This window comes from Typopeltis vanoorti, chromosome 13, assembly GCF_054136105.1.
Source record: "Typopeltis vanoorti isolate ZY-2024b chromosome 13, IOZ_Tvanoo_1.0, whole genome shotgun sequence".
NCBI classification, from domain to species: domain Eukaryota; kingdom Metazoa; phylum Arthropoda; class Arachnida; order Uropygi; family Thelyphonidae; genus Typopeltis; species Typopeltis vanoorti.
The window spans coordinates 5,352,672-5,369,874 of NC_143561.1; the positions used below are offsets into that span (position 1 = coordinate 5,352,672).

The following is a 17,203-nucleotide window of genomic DNA, read 5'->3' on the forward strand; positions in this document are numbered from 1 at the left end:
ACTAACTACTGTAGTCCTATGCCGATTTTTTTTCCCTCTCTTCTGCAATTTATTCTGCCTATAAGGATCAATAAATACACAATCAGTGCTAAAGTTTCTCTCTCTTACACTCAACCTTTTCAATATTAGTTTCCTTGCCCAATAACTTCAACCTGTTCAGAAAACAATAACTTCTTCAATCTCTTATGTCCTTCCATGTTAAGATGCAGTCCATCTCTAGCATACAACTGCCTTTTTCCTTCAAACACACTCCAAACATCAACAAACTCCAGACCTCTTTTTCTGCACATTCTTGCAATCATATCATTCATTATCATTGCTCGTCTACTTAACTCGTAATTGTCAAAACGAGGCAGCACACACACTATTCTCCCATTGACACTTTTCCTCTTCACAATATCTAATAATGTTCTTAAATCTTTTCCTACCCGATTTATACTACCTCTCAGGTCATTCGTACCCACCATAACTATCATCTTGTCTGTTTCATGCCCTCTCTTTATTGCTAAAGCCACTCTTTCTATTGTACCATCAGCCAAGCACTCCTCATGCATACCACTCTCCATACCCTTAATCATAGAATCACCATATATTTTACCACTATTAACTTCATTCAAGTTCACACTCATGGACTCATTCTCTACACTATTCAGCATGACTCTCCCAGCTTCATTACTCAACTCTCTATTACTTACCCCCCCACTCTCACTACATCTCATTTCTTCTTGGCTACTTGTGGTTTTATTATGTTGACTCCCAATCACTCCCATACTATTTATTACTGAGTCATTCACCAAAGACTCACCCATATGTAATCCTGTTCTAGTTACTTCAGCTAAAGTAATCTCTATAGTCCTAATTTCTCTGTTTAACACATTAAACTCAGCTTTAACTTCCAGTATCTCCTTACCAATCACTTCCACTTCCTCATGAAGAAGATGAAGGTCATTTTTCATTTTCATAAACTCCCGCCGAAGTTCTTCCGCTACGGTCCCGATGTCAGCTTCCATTCCTAAACGCTCCAGCCTATCCCGACACTTCTCACATACGTCGACATTTTCTTTCTTTTCATTTTGCCAGACCGACCACAGATCCTTCACATTTTTCGGTGCATACATGTAGCAGTTTCCGCAACGCATCCATTGCGAAAAATCTAACGCTGAGCCAGCCTTTCGTGTAGTAGTAGAAGTCCTGCGCGCCGCTGACGTACGTTTCTTGTTGGACGCCATCTTTACACGTTGATATAGTGATACAAACGGCAGTGAAAACACAATATATACACCACAGTTCTAAACAATAATACCACTGAAGGACACTTGTTTCTAACCGATGCACAATTTTAGCACAATTTGTGACAAAAAGCCACACTATATTTAACTTTAAAAACACGTTTTCTAGACTAGCTAAACTCGACCGCCACATTTACCAAGGACACTAGCGCCACCATCCAGTTATTAGTTACTATACTTGATTTACTAAAAGATGTAAAGAATAGCAGATATAAAGAAGAGAAAGAATAGGCATGAATAAAAATACTTTCGGTACTGTAAAATGGATTATGAATAATTTACATCTGTGATATTATATGTGTGATTGTGTTATAAGTATCTTGGAGTGGAATGAAGAATATGTGATCCTATAAACCATAGGTGGCCAGCAGCAGGCCTGTGAGCCGCATGCGGCCCATACTGTGATTTTGTGTGGCCCACGGCCTGGATAAAAACTATATTAAATTATATATATTATCAAGTTAGCTATTAGTTTCGACCGCAGATTTTCTGATTGATATACTAGTTATATTCATTATTTCTGATGGCTGAAATAATTTGTATTCTCAACACGGAATCACCTTCAGAATTTGTTACGAATATCGTCATCATCGTTGAAAATCGACTTTGATGAATTTGTTGCTGCTCATGAACGCCCTCAGTGTTCTCATTAAGTTGTATTTGTTGCGTCGTATATCTCTGATATTGATATATTGAGGCAATATATTTAACTTTATCCTTTCCTACTTCAGCCGCTATATCAAATTCTATCGCATGTACCTCTTTGTTAAGTCAGTTGCACCATTGTTATGTGATCTTCATTAATATTAATATTAATGTTATGTCTCACTTCTCTTATACCTTTTCTTATGTAATTTAACCTTATAAGGGCCACCAGAAATTACCTGTTCCTTGAATTCCATGAGTTATCCTGGTCACTCAGGCAAAATTTATTTTTTTTATCTGTGCCAGCCTGGGCCTTAAGGTTAGAGATAAACTCAGCCTTTAGGGTAATCATAGAATATCAGGTGCCACTAATAATGTTAGTTGAATTCTTAGAAGCCTTGGGTTCTCTGGCTTATTTTATTTGCAGTCGTGCCCTACTATTTTCAATTGGGGTATCCCCGCACACACACATGATCACAGGTTCGATGTTTTATGAAGGGTCAGTCATCATGATCAGAAACACATGTAAGTAAGTTATCAAAATATTTATTAAACTCATTATATAATGCCATACAAGTTAAAGTAGTTATCAAATCTGATTTAAGCTTCTACCATTCTTTCACTCTTAAAACCATTATGCATTGACTTCAAAATGTTAGCAAATTCAATAACTCAACATATAATACATTCTTAATTACAGCTCAATTGGACATTTAGGCATTTTAGCACATAAATAATCTCTCTCGGATTAATTACGACAGAATCTCTGTCTAACTGAAAGTTCTTAAAGTTCATTTCAAAAGCATATACTCATTTACATAAATCTTAGTTCTTCACTCTCTCTCTCTTCCATTACAAATTTTAAGATGCATTCTCAAAAGGGGCTAGAACAAGTGAGAGTACTTATCTATTCTTTATCGGTTTTCTTCCGTCCTTCCTTCTTTGTTACGATTCTGGTTGTCTCGATCTTATCGCCACGTGGGTTACACGTGCTCGCCTGAGCTGGGCGCTATCTCTCTGCTAAGGTTTTATGTCGATGACCTTCTCATTGACGGCCTATGGTTGATCTTGCCGAAATCTGCGGTGTCATGCCGAAACTTTTCGTAAGTCAGCCCTCAAAAATGAGAGCTGAACTGCGATGAACTCTTGGAGCACACGAGGAGAAATGGAGGAACAAGAAAAAACGGGGGTGATTTACTTCTGTGTCACAGGTTTTATACGCTCCCCTAGAGCGCCATCTTTCCGAGTTTGAATTTCTCTTATTGTCTCACCCATTGGTCTCAGGCCGGGTGACTTCACCGATCAACATACGGGACTTCTTATTTCCGGGAACGTATGCATCATGATGTCTTCTCAGATGTGATGCCCACAGGTGCTTACGCTGCTCTTATAGTATTAGTGTGATCTTTGCCCTATGTTGCTGAATAATACGCATTCTTTCATTTATAATATTTCACTAATGATTTCTCTCATATCTGTCCGTTTTTGCTGACTTACATTCATGCTAGACATATAGATACATTAATTTAAATTCACATAATTCACAGTTTATCATACAAGATGTTGTTACAAAAAAAAAAAAAAAACATAGTTACACTGCTCTAAAAGATAAGTATGCACATATATTTTTTTTTATTGATTGTTAGATTCTGAAATGGTGACGTCATGTAAAATTGAAGTCGCCTATTTCAGATCTAACATATTACATGTAAAAAAAAACAAACAGAAATATGTAATTAAATTTAATTTAATAACTTATATTTAAATCAATCAAATATTTTATATTGTTCTCCCAGTAGTAAAATGATTTAACAAATATAGTAATTCAATACATATAACTATTGCCTTGAAAAAATGGAGAGTTTATTTTTATTTAAGTGTGTGTGACCCGTAACGCTACCACTCATCATATATTGGCCCTCATATAGAATGAAGTTGGCCATGCATGCTATAAACTGTAAACTTGCATATTTACATTTTGATGGGCATAATTAAAAAAAAAAAAAAAAAAGAAAGAAACTTATGAATAGATGGAAAGGGATTTGTTTCTGAAATACAAATCACTAACCAATAAAAAACAGTGAGTGACTGTATACATTGCTAACTCAGTAAATACCTATTGGGAGGAGCTTATCCTATGATCTAATAATGCTGATCAAGTGATTCGTGTGGGTGTGGCAGAAATACATGTGGGTTGATTGAGGAGCAAATCGTCTTGTATAATTTATTCTATTTGGTATGTGTATTTCTTTCTCTTTTTTATATATTTCACTTTATTTTCTGATAATCCTTTTATTTACTAGTGATCACTGTTTTTAACATCGAAGTATAATATATACATAAGTAATTTGTTCCTTATATAGATATTTTATTTATGGATACCATAGACTCTACATTATTACATTATTTTAAAAGTAATAAATTATTCGTATGCATGAGTTGCATTATAACATATTAAACACATGGGAGGCTGTCCATCAAGGTTTATACAGTATGTTGTTGCCTTCTTAGATTTCTTATCCACCAATTTCTTTCTACCAATTCTTGGAAATTTTCGATAGCATTCTCTGCAGCGCTTACTGACCTTGTATGGCCGTCCATCCATTTTTCTTAACTGATGAACCATTTGTCTTTTCATTGTAATCTCTTTAGATATAGTCTCTCCTGTATCTAAAAATTCTTTTATGATTATTTCTCTGAATTGGAGAATGGAGATATTTCCTTTAGAACTGAATTTTCTGAGAATAATCCACATATTCGCAAGAGCTCTTCCAAAGAGTACTTCCATGGGAATTTTTTATACCACTTGACTCTCTTTGTGAGAGTGGAATAATAACATGCCATCTAGTCTGAGAGAGCTACACACCTTTTTTAGTGGCATTATAGCTGAGCACTGCATCTGGTTTCTGTACTTGCTGCCCTACTCTATTCTTACGAGTACTCTTTACTAACTCACAATGATGATGATCTCTGTAAGTTGTCAACATAGTTACTAATCTTTTGTTAGTCCATTTCAGTATTTTAATGCCCTTTTTGTTTTCCATGGCTATTATTTCTCTACATTTCTGTTTCTTCAACATAACTTCTGCTGGAAGTCCAACTCTATATTCCTGATTGTTCTACAGAGAAATGTTCTACTAAAGTGAAGTTCCTCAGCTAGTGCCAAACTTGTATAAAATTATCTGCAAATAAAATCCTTCCTGTATTCAAGAAACCATCAAGTAATTTCAAAGCGATGGAATGAGCATGGCCCTGACCATTCACTGTGTCACCGTTACCTGAATACATGTAGATGTTGTATGTGTGTAGCCAACTGGTAAACAGTGTTTGTACACTTTGATGCCATATTTACGAGTCTTGCTGGGAATATATTGTTGAAAGAACAGCCTCCCACCCTTGGGAATCATACTCTCGTCAATTACAACTCTTTCTCCAGGAAAACTGCTTTTTGAAAGCTTGAAAGAACTTGTTCTAGCAGTTCTCGCATTTTATATAGACTATTGCTAGTCTCCATATCATTGATACAAAAATGCCAATACTTCAGCAGTTGCAGAAATCTGTCCCTGCACATTGCATTCTTTATTCTCCAGTTTCCATATATGGAATTGTTCGACCATACAAACATATTTCCTGAACATGTATTATTTCCACAAGCAATAGGATTCCAAAAAATTTCTTCTTTGGATGTAGGTGTCCATTTCTTGGAATTCCCTTGTTTAACTGGTTCACAATCCTGAGTTGTAGATAAACAGTGATCTGCCTATCTTTTAGTTTCTTTTACCATAAATTCCATTATTCCATCAGTAAATGCAAAATACACTTCTTCATCTGATGAGATGGATTTTCCACATCACGTGGTAAAAGTAGTTCATCTTCTCGTACTGTACTCCTGAACCAGTACTGCTATGTTACTTACTGGATTCCATTTGTTTGAAAGAGAAAATTCAGAAACCTTACTTTGTGAAATATGTTCCTCATCAGATGAAGAATTGTTCTGTAAATGCAATACTCAATTGACATCATCTGATTTATTTACTATATCTTCGAAAATTCGAACTTCATTAGATGCTGTTTTTTTGACAGCGGCTTTGGAAACTCATCACTAGAACATGTGGATTTCCCCATATACATTTCTGTTGGGGAGAGATAAATTTTTACTCCCTACGTGTATACTGTTCAAAGACTAAAAGCAGCCATCCCTATATAGTGAACAACAACATGCCCTCCCGAACAGCCAGTATACTACAGATACAAGAAAATCAAGTAGTTTTATTGTATCACTGAATAAAGTACTGAAACATTTGCAGTTGTGTAATATATATGTCAATAGATAGTGCAATTAGAGACAACTGGGATGAAAATGGCATTACCTAATGAAACACACATTCCACAGAAACTATGTTGCATAGACTCAAGCAAAACCATTTTTTTACCACCAAACACAGTATTCTATTAAAAACAACTGTCTTAACATATGTCCAAATTTTCAATTTCATGAAATAAGTCTTTTGTTCAATTGCATTTGAAATCTTTGATGTCATTAAGACAGATCACAATGTTAACTTCAAATAAAATTCTACTGAAACAGTTGCAACTAACATGCTGTATAAACTTTGTGTCAGTTGAGCTGGCCTGCCTGCCACAGAAGCAGCACACAAATGATAATGGGAAGTCCCGTTGGTATGATAAACATCCATAAAACTTCCTGACGTGAATGTGTTCAGCAGCTTTACTTATGGTGACTTTCAGGGATTTTCAAAGTTCTCCTTCATTTCTGTGCAATATAGTATCACATCTTAACTTTTCGGTTTTCTCAGTTATACTAATTACATCAGTCTATTTGATTTTGGTCTTCCTCTGGGTTTTACCCTATTATCCAGGCATTAAACTAATATTTTATTAACTTTTCTTTTCCCATTCTGTTTAGCCATCATCCCCTCGGTGATGAAATACTAAATTTAATAGTTCTTTGGTATCACACAACCAGATCATACACCAACTAGTTTTGCAGTGACCTATTTAGAGTACTAGATTACAAAAGGATTAAAATTAAAAAACAAAACTCAAATAAACTGTTAGAATATTAATCAAAACAAGGTGCTGGTTATGTATGGCACATGTCTTTTAGGATTGTTTGGGTATGATTGTTGAAAAGGTTAAATTCAAGTCTGTTGAGAGATGAGAGGAGTGGTTTCCAGGCATCATTTAAGATAAAATCCGATTTATCTTAAGGGAAACACATGAATGTATGACAGTAGAGGATTTATTAATTCAATGTGAAAGGAAGTGCTCTTCTAGATAGAGAAGGGTGAATTATATCCCATTCAGTGGCATGATTTGTGCAAGTCCAGATCTCTTTTATATGCCTTGTTGCTGAGATGTTTTGTTTTGATTACAAAACTTCTGCTTGTCTGATCTGCATAAAGTAGAACACAGCACCATGAAATTCTATAAACAAGACCTGGATGTTTGTAAATGAAAATATTGTCTTAAGACCTTAAGGAACTATGGATAAATTTGTAAGCTAGTCTAATATTTATGGCTCTTAAGTAGGTCTGTCTCTTGATAAAATGATTTCCAGTGTAGAATGGAAATAAGTCTGTATTGGATGTCAGAATTTTGCAGAGAAGAGGTATCTGAAAATAGATACCTTTGGAAAAGGTATCAATTCATGCGTTGGAGACAGAACTGAAGTTCTTCTTTCAATCTGTCTCCATCTTTCAAAATAGAGAGTTCATATTTTTCAGAATATGAATTATGCTTGTTTTCTTGGAGGAATGGTAAAGCGACAAAGCATGAAGATAGCATCTAGTATTGGGTCTCCAACAAACATCCAATATAATGCCACCGTCTCATTTTTTGAAATAAGAACAATAAAAGGTAGTTTACTCTTTCTAATCCTAATGTGAAATACATATCTTGATGGAACCATTTGAGAGACTGAAGAAGGTTATTTAAATCAGATACATCATGCTTCCCAACCAAGAACTTTTCATTATAGTATCGTCACCATATAGCAGATTTTTGGTTGGTTTGAGGAAGATTCCCCCAAAGTCTTCTCTGAAGAGGTCTGCAGAAGCGGGGAGAAAATGGAGCTCCTAGAGCCAGGCAAAAAAAAAAAAAAAATGCTTATAAAAACAGTTACACCATTTAAAGAAATAAGACTAAAAGTGGCTTTGAGCGGCTTGGGGACCTCCATTGAGATCACTTCAATAAGGCTCATACTGCTAGTTTATTGTTTTGGCAAATTTTTGTCTTATTCTGCATAAATATATTTAGCTATCTTCCTGCCAATCATCTTTATTTATTCCATTATTTGCTTCCATATTGTTTGAGGGAGGATGGTTTGATATTGGGTCTAGTGTCGGGCAGGGATGTGCATTGTCCCCTCTGTTATTCATTATCTATATGGATCACATTGTGATGGAAGGTGGTGTTAAGCCTGACATTATTCATTATCTATATGGATCACATTGTGAAGGAAAGTGGTGTTAAGCCTGCCATCAGGCTCAACACCACTTTGGATATGTTGGTCTCGGCTCTTTGCTTTATGCAGATGGTGTTGTGCTTTTGAATGTGTCCAGTGCAGGTCTGCGGGATTCCCTAACTGGATTGGGTAGCTGTTGTAGTGGGAGTGTGGTATGAAGGTCAGCAATGGCAGGACATGGACAATGCAAATAGGCAGAAGCATTGAAAATATCAACTGCATTTTGAATGGAGAACCTATAGAACAAGTAGGGCATTTCAGCTGCTTGGGCATAGTTTTTGGTGGGGATGGTAGGTTGAATATGGAGATGGACGGTGGAGTCAATTTATGTATAAGTAAGTATAAGTGTATGTATAAAAGTATTAATGGCAGTAGTTTAAAATTTAATGGTGGTTCTACTATTAGTTTGGAATCAAAATGGATCATTTTCAGGTTGTATGATTTCTTTTTCATCTAGGGTTCAGCAGAGACTGCACCTAAAGAGAAACAGAAAAAGGAGCAGAAGAAAGAACCACCTGTTATGCATTATACAGCTAATGCAGAGCCTCAGGTTATTGATACTTCGGGTGGTGACTTGGAAAATTCTATATTTATTGAAGTATGTGCCATATTCAGTTGCAATTATGATTAGAGTGTTTTTTTAATGAAATTTTTTATATTTTTCTTAATGAATTGATAACTGTCTTAGAAGTATATTTTGGAAAAATATAATTATCACACATTTATACTTCTTAAAAGTATACATTTGTATTTCTTAAAAGTGACTTCTTCCTCTGCTTCTCTTCCTACAACTGAGAGTTTCTCATAAGTTAGATATGGTATTTTTATAAAAAATTTTGGGTCAAATGGGCAAAACTAGATAAGGAGGAGACATCCACACAGTATGTAATGAATGCATTACGTAGTACACACTAGAGCATGGGTGTCAAACTCGCAGGCCGATTGCAGCCTGCAATGAATATTTTTTCTGACCAGCCAAATTTGCCAATGAAAGTGCTTACTACGTATAGCGTCTTGCATGCATTTCCTTTACACTTAAGCAAACTGTTTCCCCCACTATTTCTACCAGCCGATTATATACCTACTATCACGTGCCAGTGCCACGCCCACATCTACTCATCAGTCTTGTTTGGTGTGTGTAACATGAAATATTTTGCTTTCGGTGAACAAGAAAAATAAGTTTATTTACGTTACACTTATTAATTTGTGCAGTTATTTAGTGTCTGGTAAGTTGATGTTCAAGAAAAAATATCAGTTTTTACTAAAATATTCTATTATTTTATGGTAACGATTATTAATTTTTATCAGTCCTTTGTATTCAGCATGTCTCTATCGAAACCAAGTGATAGTAATAAACGAAAAATTGCTAACGAACATCGAAATTTCCAAGAAAAGTGGGAATTGGAGTATTTTTGCTGTGAAGTAAAAAATAAAATAATCTGCTCAATATGTAATAATGTTATCAGTGTACCAAAGTTTTACAATATTAATCGTCACTATGAACAACATAAATCAAAATATGATAATTACGAGGGATTAATGAGACGAGAAGTTGAAAGAGCTCAAGTCGGGACTGAAAAAATAACAGTTCATGTTTACTAAAGTATCACCAGAAAGTGAAGCGGGGGTGCATGCAAGCAACGTCTTGTCGGAGTTGATAGCTAAACACTCGAAACCTTTTACTGAAGGTGATTTCATTAAGGAATGTCTAATTAAAGCTGCAGAAATTATTTGTCCTGAAAATATGAAGGCTTTTCAAACAATCTCTTTGTCTTGAAATACAGTTGCGGAAAGAATTACTGATTTGGCCGACAATTTAAGTATTCAGATCAAAGCAAAATCATCTAGTTTCAAAGCTTTTTCCATTGCCTGTGACGAGAGTATGGACATTGGGGGCGTAGCTCAATTAGCTGTGTTTCTTCGTGCTTGCGACACGGATTTCAACATTTTTGAGGAATTATTGGAACTAGTACCAATGTATAACACTAGTACAGGACAAGATATATTTAATTGTCTTTTTGAACTTCTGCAAAAATACAATCTACCTCTGTCAAAATTAACTTCTGTAGCTATAGATGGAGTTCCTTCTATGACTGGAAAAAACAATGGTTTCGTGGCATTACTGCAAAAAATTCAAAGTGAAATTTATGACGGATCCAAGATTCATCATATGCATTGCATTATACATCAAGAAGTATTATGCGTGAAAGTAATAAACGTGTTGACATCTATTAAAAAAATCATTAATTTCATAAAATCTCGAGGCTTAAATCAGCGACAGTTCTCTGTTTTCTTAAGCGAATATTCCGGTTTGTCCTACTATACTGAGGTATGTTGGCTATCCTGCTCCAAGATTTTTAAACAATTCTGGGACTTGAAAGAAGAAATATGTCAGTTCTTAATAACTAAAAATCAAGACACGAGCCTGTTTTTTTGACAGTGGGGTTGCAAGATTTATCCTTCATGGTTGATATAACAAAACACTTATATGATTTAAATTTAAAACTGCAAGGAAAAGATCAGATCATTATGAACATGTGTGACCAAGTTAAGGCATTCAAATGTAAACTAGTTCTTTGGGAAAAGCAGTTGAAAAATGAAGATTTAACACACTTTCCGACATGCAACATGAACAAATCAAGTTTAAGTGAAACTGCATCGTATCAAAAATATGCAGAAAAAATTGTAAGCCTTAGAACTGAATTTGAAACAAGGTTTGCAGATTTTAAATTTTTGGAAGACAAGTTTTCTTTGTTTTCTTCAATTTTTCAATAAATATTGACTCAGTACCTGATCAAATGCAAATGGAGGTAATTGAGATCCAGTGCGATTCAGATTTGAAGGGTAAATTCGACGAAGTTGGCATCCATGGATTTTACAAATATTTACCTGCTAGGTTTAAAAATACTTGAAAATTCGCATGAAATTATATCCATGTTTGGAAGTACTTATTGGTGTGAGCAGTTATTTACAATTATGAAGGGAAATAAGTCTCCTGTCATATCCAGAATTACTGACATTCACCTTGGATCAGTTTTGAAAGTAATCACTGCGAACAAGATTTCCCCCGAAGTAGGAAAGATAGTAGCAGAGAAGAAATGCCAAGTGTCAGGGAGAAAACATTAATTTTATCGTTATTCTTGTTCTTTTTTTATACTGTACTTTTCAAAATAAACCTGCGTTTTTATGAAAATTGAAGTTTTTGTTTTGCGGCCCACATAAACTTAAACCTTGTTTATTTGGCCCGTGTTAGCCTTTGAGTTTGACATGCTTGCACTAGAGCTTCTTTCGTAATATCCTGGCTTGCTTTTAATGATTGGACAGCTACTAATTCTGTTTTGGTGAGGTTGCTTTCAGATCATTAAAAGAAAATCAGGTTATTGTTACTACTTGGGTAGATAAACGTAACGCTACTGTTGTTTTAAACTGGTTGACTCTTATCTTCATCAGTTGAATCAGTTAGAGTCTAACAACACGTCAGATGCTAATCTGGGTAACCCCCCCCCCTCGCTGCCCCACCCTGAGGTTAGGTGTACAGAATCCAATGCTCCTGTAACTTGCCATATATAGGTAAAACAGGATGTGTGGTTCCTCTGGGGGGGGGGGGGAATATAAGCAACATATAAAATTCAATAGTCTGATCATGCTCTGGACATCCTACACCAAACTGATTGACACAGCACTGGTTCCTTTATGTTAACTCAAATTAAAGAAGCCTGTGAAATTCTAATCACCTAAACTAATCTCAACAATACTGATAGCCTAAAAATCTCAAGAATATGGATGACAAACATTCAACCTACATAATTTACTCTTATTCTTTTTCTATTTATTTCTTCCTGCATTCTTCACAACTTCTCATTAGTCTTTTTTACTGTCCTATCTTATATCCTATCCTATTAGGATCTAATGCCTTGTCACTGTTTGTCATGTGATGCTATTCATGGACATCTGGATGGGGGGGGGGGTCGTGGTCGTTTTGTATGCTACTTTAGTTTCTGTTTCAACAAGATGGGCAGTTCTAGACGGCCTCTCCAAGATCAATTGGCTATTGGGTGTGCCTTCTGAGAGAAAATGGGTTGCAGCAGATCTCCTTCCCAATGGTTTTGGGACAGGGTCCAAAGCTTAGCTCAATCTCCTCAATCTCCAAAATGTAAGAAAGCTAAACACTCTGTAAAACTAGCTAAACAAAAGTCATGGGACGACTTTGGCAAGAACATAGAAAATAAATATCAAGAAGATGGCAAAATATTCTGGAGGTTGTTGAAGAAGCTTAGAAATGGAGGAAAAAGTACTGTAAAAAGAGGTTAGAGATGATAAAGGGGATGAAAATGGGAGAAAAAGATATGATTGAAGTATGGAGTAATTACTTCGAAAAATTGCTAAATGAAACAAGCAGTGATAGCACGGTGGTAAAAGACACTCAACAGGCATACAGTCAGGAATACATATCTATACTTGAAGTAGAAAAAGCCATCAAAGGCCTGAAATGTGGAAAGGCAGCACAGGAGTAGATGACATTTGACCAGAAATGCTGAAGTATAGTGGTATAAAAGTCTTACAGTGGCTGCACTGCATAGTTCAGAAGGCCTTGACAGAGGGATGAATTCCCGATGATTGGCGTAGAACTCTCATAGTACCCATACATAAAAAGGGAAATAAAATTGAATGGGAGAATAACAGAGGTATTTCCCTACTGAGTGTAGGGAAATACCTCTTCTCAAGAGGTATTTGAGAAACTGTTTCTCAAGTATACTTGAGAAACGGTTGAGAAGAATTGTGGAAGAAAAGCTTGGTGAAGAACAAACTTGATTTAGGCCAAATAGAGGCTGTCAGGATCAGATATTCACTTTACGACAAATAGTCGAGAAATCATGGTAATATAACAAAGAATTGTATTTGCGTTTATCGATCTGGAAGAGGGATATGACAAGGTGCCAAGAGAGAAGCTATTCAATACTCTACAGTTATATGGTGTCAGTGGGGCATTATATCAAGCAATACTTTAGTCTTTATTTGAGGTGTAAGTCATCAGTTAGAATTGAAGGAAGTACAGAAAGATGGTTTAATGTTAAATCTGGTGTGAGACAAGGATCTACATTATCCCCTCTGTTATTCATTATCTATATTAGTGGTCTCCAAACGTTTCGCCATGAGAGCCACATTGGGTACTTCAGCACTGTTCAGCAGGCCGTAGGAAAAAAAAAAACTTTAGAACTAGATATACGAGTTTTATTGAAAGCAGATAAAAACTGATTACAGAGTATGTGAGATTAAATTATCATATATTAATGACAACGAATGCTATCAGCAAATTCTCATATTTTTATAACAAATTATAATAAGCCATTATTTAGCTGTAGTGCAAGCCTATGCACCTAATCTGGAGTCAGAATACTCTGCCTTCCTAGTGGATGCTGCTTTTGACAGGGTGGCAGACATGGAATCAGTCCTGCTAATGGGTGACTTCATTGCACATGTTGGAACAGATGACCAGACATGGAGGGGTGTGGTTGGGAGGAACGGCACCCTTGACCTTAACACGAATGGGTTGAAATTATTGTACTTCTGCTGTACTAACAGCTTGTCCATAATGAATACCTTCTTCCAGCACCGAGAAGTTCATAAGTATACCTGGTACAGGGATACACTAGAACAAAGGTCTCTGATTGACTTCTTTATAGTCTCAGCAGACCTATTTTCCTCAGTGTTGGACGTTCGTGTGAGAAGAGGGGCAGAACTGTCAACTGACCACCACCTTGTTGTGTGCACTCTACGGCTTCAGAAACCAGATGCTACCATCAACGCTGGTAGGCCTAAGCAGCTATACCGCATGAAATGGGAGACATTGGAAAATGAGGCTGTGAGGAAGAATTTTGCAGATAACATTTCCTCCAGGTTCAAAGAGATTCCCAAGCATACTGCAGCTGTTGAGGAGGAGTGAAAGCTGTTCAGAACAGCTGTCACTGCCTCTACACTCTAATGCTGTGGCAGAAAGCGGCTCGGCGTGGCAATGGGCAGTGAGAAAAGGACACCTTGGTGGAACCAAGAAGTCCAAAAAACTGTCCGGGCAAAAAAAGGAGTCCTACCTAACATGGCTTAGGGTCAGGTCACCTGAGATGCATTTGCGGTATGCTGAGGCACGAAAAGCTGCTGCTGAGGCAGTAAAAACAGCAAAGCAGAAGGCTTGGGAATCCTTTGGAGAAAGATTAGACTTATCCTATGCAAATGCAAACAGTATTCTGGCAGACCATGCACCGCGTTTGAGGGAGGAAATCGTGCACAGCAAGGGCAATTAAGGCCTCTGATGGTACGCTTTTAACAACCGAGAAGGATATCCTCCACAGATGGAGGGAATACTTTGAGAGCCTTCTTAACCCGGGTGGCTCAGCAGTTGTGGACATCCAAGAGGTGCAGATCGGGGCAATGACTAGTCTCACAGCAGAATAGGTCCATTTAGCAATAAAATCATTAAATTGGGCAAGGCTGCTGGAGATGATGAAATTCGGCCCGAAATGATAAAAGCCTTAAATCGAGACGCTGTTTTCTGGCTGACTAGAGTGTGTCAGGCTGCTTGGTTATCTGGGCAAGCAACAAAGCAATGGCAGACAGTCATAATAATACCAGTCTTCAAGAAGGGAGACCAGAAGGATTGCAGTAATAACTATCGTGGCATCTCTCTGCTCGGCCTGCCTGGGAAAGTGTATGCTAAGTGCTTGGAAAGACTGTGCAGGAGCATAGTTGAGTCAAAGTTCCAAGAAGAACAATGTGGCTTTTGTCCTGGTAGAAGCACAACTGACCAAATCTTCACTTTAAGGCAAGTCTTTGAGAAATCTTGGTAATATGCCAAGAATGTCTACACATGTTTTGTGGACTTGGAGAAGGCATATGTCCAGGTTCCTCGGGATAAGCTTGGCAAGTAGTACAGGAGTACGGAGTAGATGGCCAACTATTAGCTGCTATCAAGTCCCTGTATGAATGCCCAGAGTTTTCTGTCAGGGTAAACAGCACAAAGTCTGAACCTTTCACAATCTCCGTTGGCCTCTGCCAAGGGTGTGTTCTGTCACCCCTCATTTTCATAATATTTATGGACTGGATTGATAGGCACAGCCGAGGCAGTGAGTATGTCAGAATTGGAAGATGTAGCATTGGATGTCTGCTTTTTGCAGATGACCTAGTTCTGCTTAGATCTTCCACAGATGACCTCCAGCGGACCCTGGATAGGTTTGTAGCTGTTTGTGCAGATGCCGGAATGAAAATCAGTGTGGCCAAAACTGAAACATTTGTGGTCTTAAGACAACCATCCCAGTGCACTGTACATGTAAGTGGAGTCCCAATGAGGCAGGTTGAGAAGTTTAAATACCTTGGGTCCATATTCACGAATGATGGAAAATGGGACGTAGAGCTAGATACTCAAATTGGCTTAGCAAGCTCAATATTGCAGGAGCTTGGCCGTTCAGTAGTGTTGAAGTGGGAGTTAAGCCAGAAGGCAAAGTGGGCTGTCTTCAATACAGTCTATGTTCCCATCCTCATGATCATGAGAGTTGGGTAATGACCGAAAGAATGCGGACACGAATCCAAGCGGCTGAAATGAGGTTCCTTCGAGGGGTTGCGGGGCTGACAAGAAGCGCTGCAATTCGGGAAACCCTCGATACTCAACCCTCTGCTTCTCCGTGTTGAGAGATCACAGTTACGTTGGTACGTGCACCTGGTCAGAATGCCACAAGAGAGGCTCCCTCAGCAGGCCCTCTTTGCCTAGCCAGAGGGTGGAAGGCCAAGGGACTCGCTGGATAGATTATATCCAAAACCTTGGGTGGACACGTTTGGGAATCCCACCAGAACACCTGAGCTTGGTGGCAGAGGATCGTGACCATTGGAAGTTCCTCTTGCAGCTGTGGCTCCCACAACCCAATTAGGAAAGGTGGGCCTTGAAGATGTATGTATTATAATAAAACCATTAATGTGAATGATGTAACTGTGTTTGTGTTTTTAAAATCTTATTAAACTCAGGTTCAAATTTGAAGTGCTAATTACAAGTAGCAATTTCAAATGTTCATCAGATAAATTTGCCCTGTATTTTGACTTGATATATTTCATTCGGGAAAAAGTTTGTTCACAAAGATACGTTGTTCCCAGAAATAGAGATAAAATTACACGCAAATTTCTTCTAATTTGCTTGTAAAATTTTGTAAAATTCGAATTTTTTTTCTTTGTTAGTCCATTTTAACCGACCTTATACAGTCAGAAAGATCGTCACTTGGATTACGGTTACTTTTTGCTATTCGGGAATATATTTTGAACACAATTTTAATTAATGCATTTGAAATCTATCAGCAACCCGTGTTTTTTTTTTTTTTTTTTTTTTTTTTTTTTTTTTTTTTTTTTTTCTGATTCTTATTGAAAAATTAGTCCAATTTGTGGGCCAGATAAAATCATATCGCGGGATGCATCTGACCCCTGGGCCGTAGTTTGGAGACCCCTGATCTTTATGGATCACATTATGAAGGAAAGTGGTATTAAAAAAGATATCAAAATTGGTGATGTTAATGTTAGCTCTTTGCTTTATGCAGACGATGTTATACTTCTACATAAATCTGCTACAAGTCTGCAAGATTCCCTGACTAAATTGAATAACTGTTGAATAGATATGTATGAATTAATTAGAAGAAACACACGTATAAACCACAGTGAAAATTATTTAATTGTAAATATTTCATCCTAAGTATCTTAGGACATCATCAGTACAGTATTTAAACAAAAATTAGGAATAACATACAGTTAG

General features: G+C 37.0%; 1 protein-coding gene across 2 annotated transcripts in view; it reads left to right on the forward strand.

Annotated features, from left to right (window-relative positions):
* The window catches only part of Chd1 (chromodomain-helicase-DNA-binding protein 1), a 557,090-nt gene that overhangs the window by 440,691 nt on the left and 99,196 nt on the right, over nt 1-17,203 (forward strand). For both annotated transcript variants that reach the window (XM_090402402.1, XM_090402403.1), the window contains exon 32: nt 8,879-9,019. In XM_090402402.1, the coding sequence (XP_090258528.1) occupies nt 8,879-9,019 (141 nt within the window). The remainder of the gene's footprint in view (nt 1-8,878; nt 9,020-17,203) is intronic.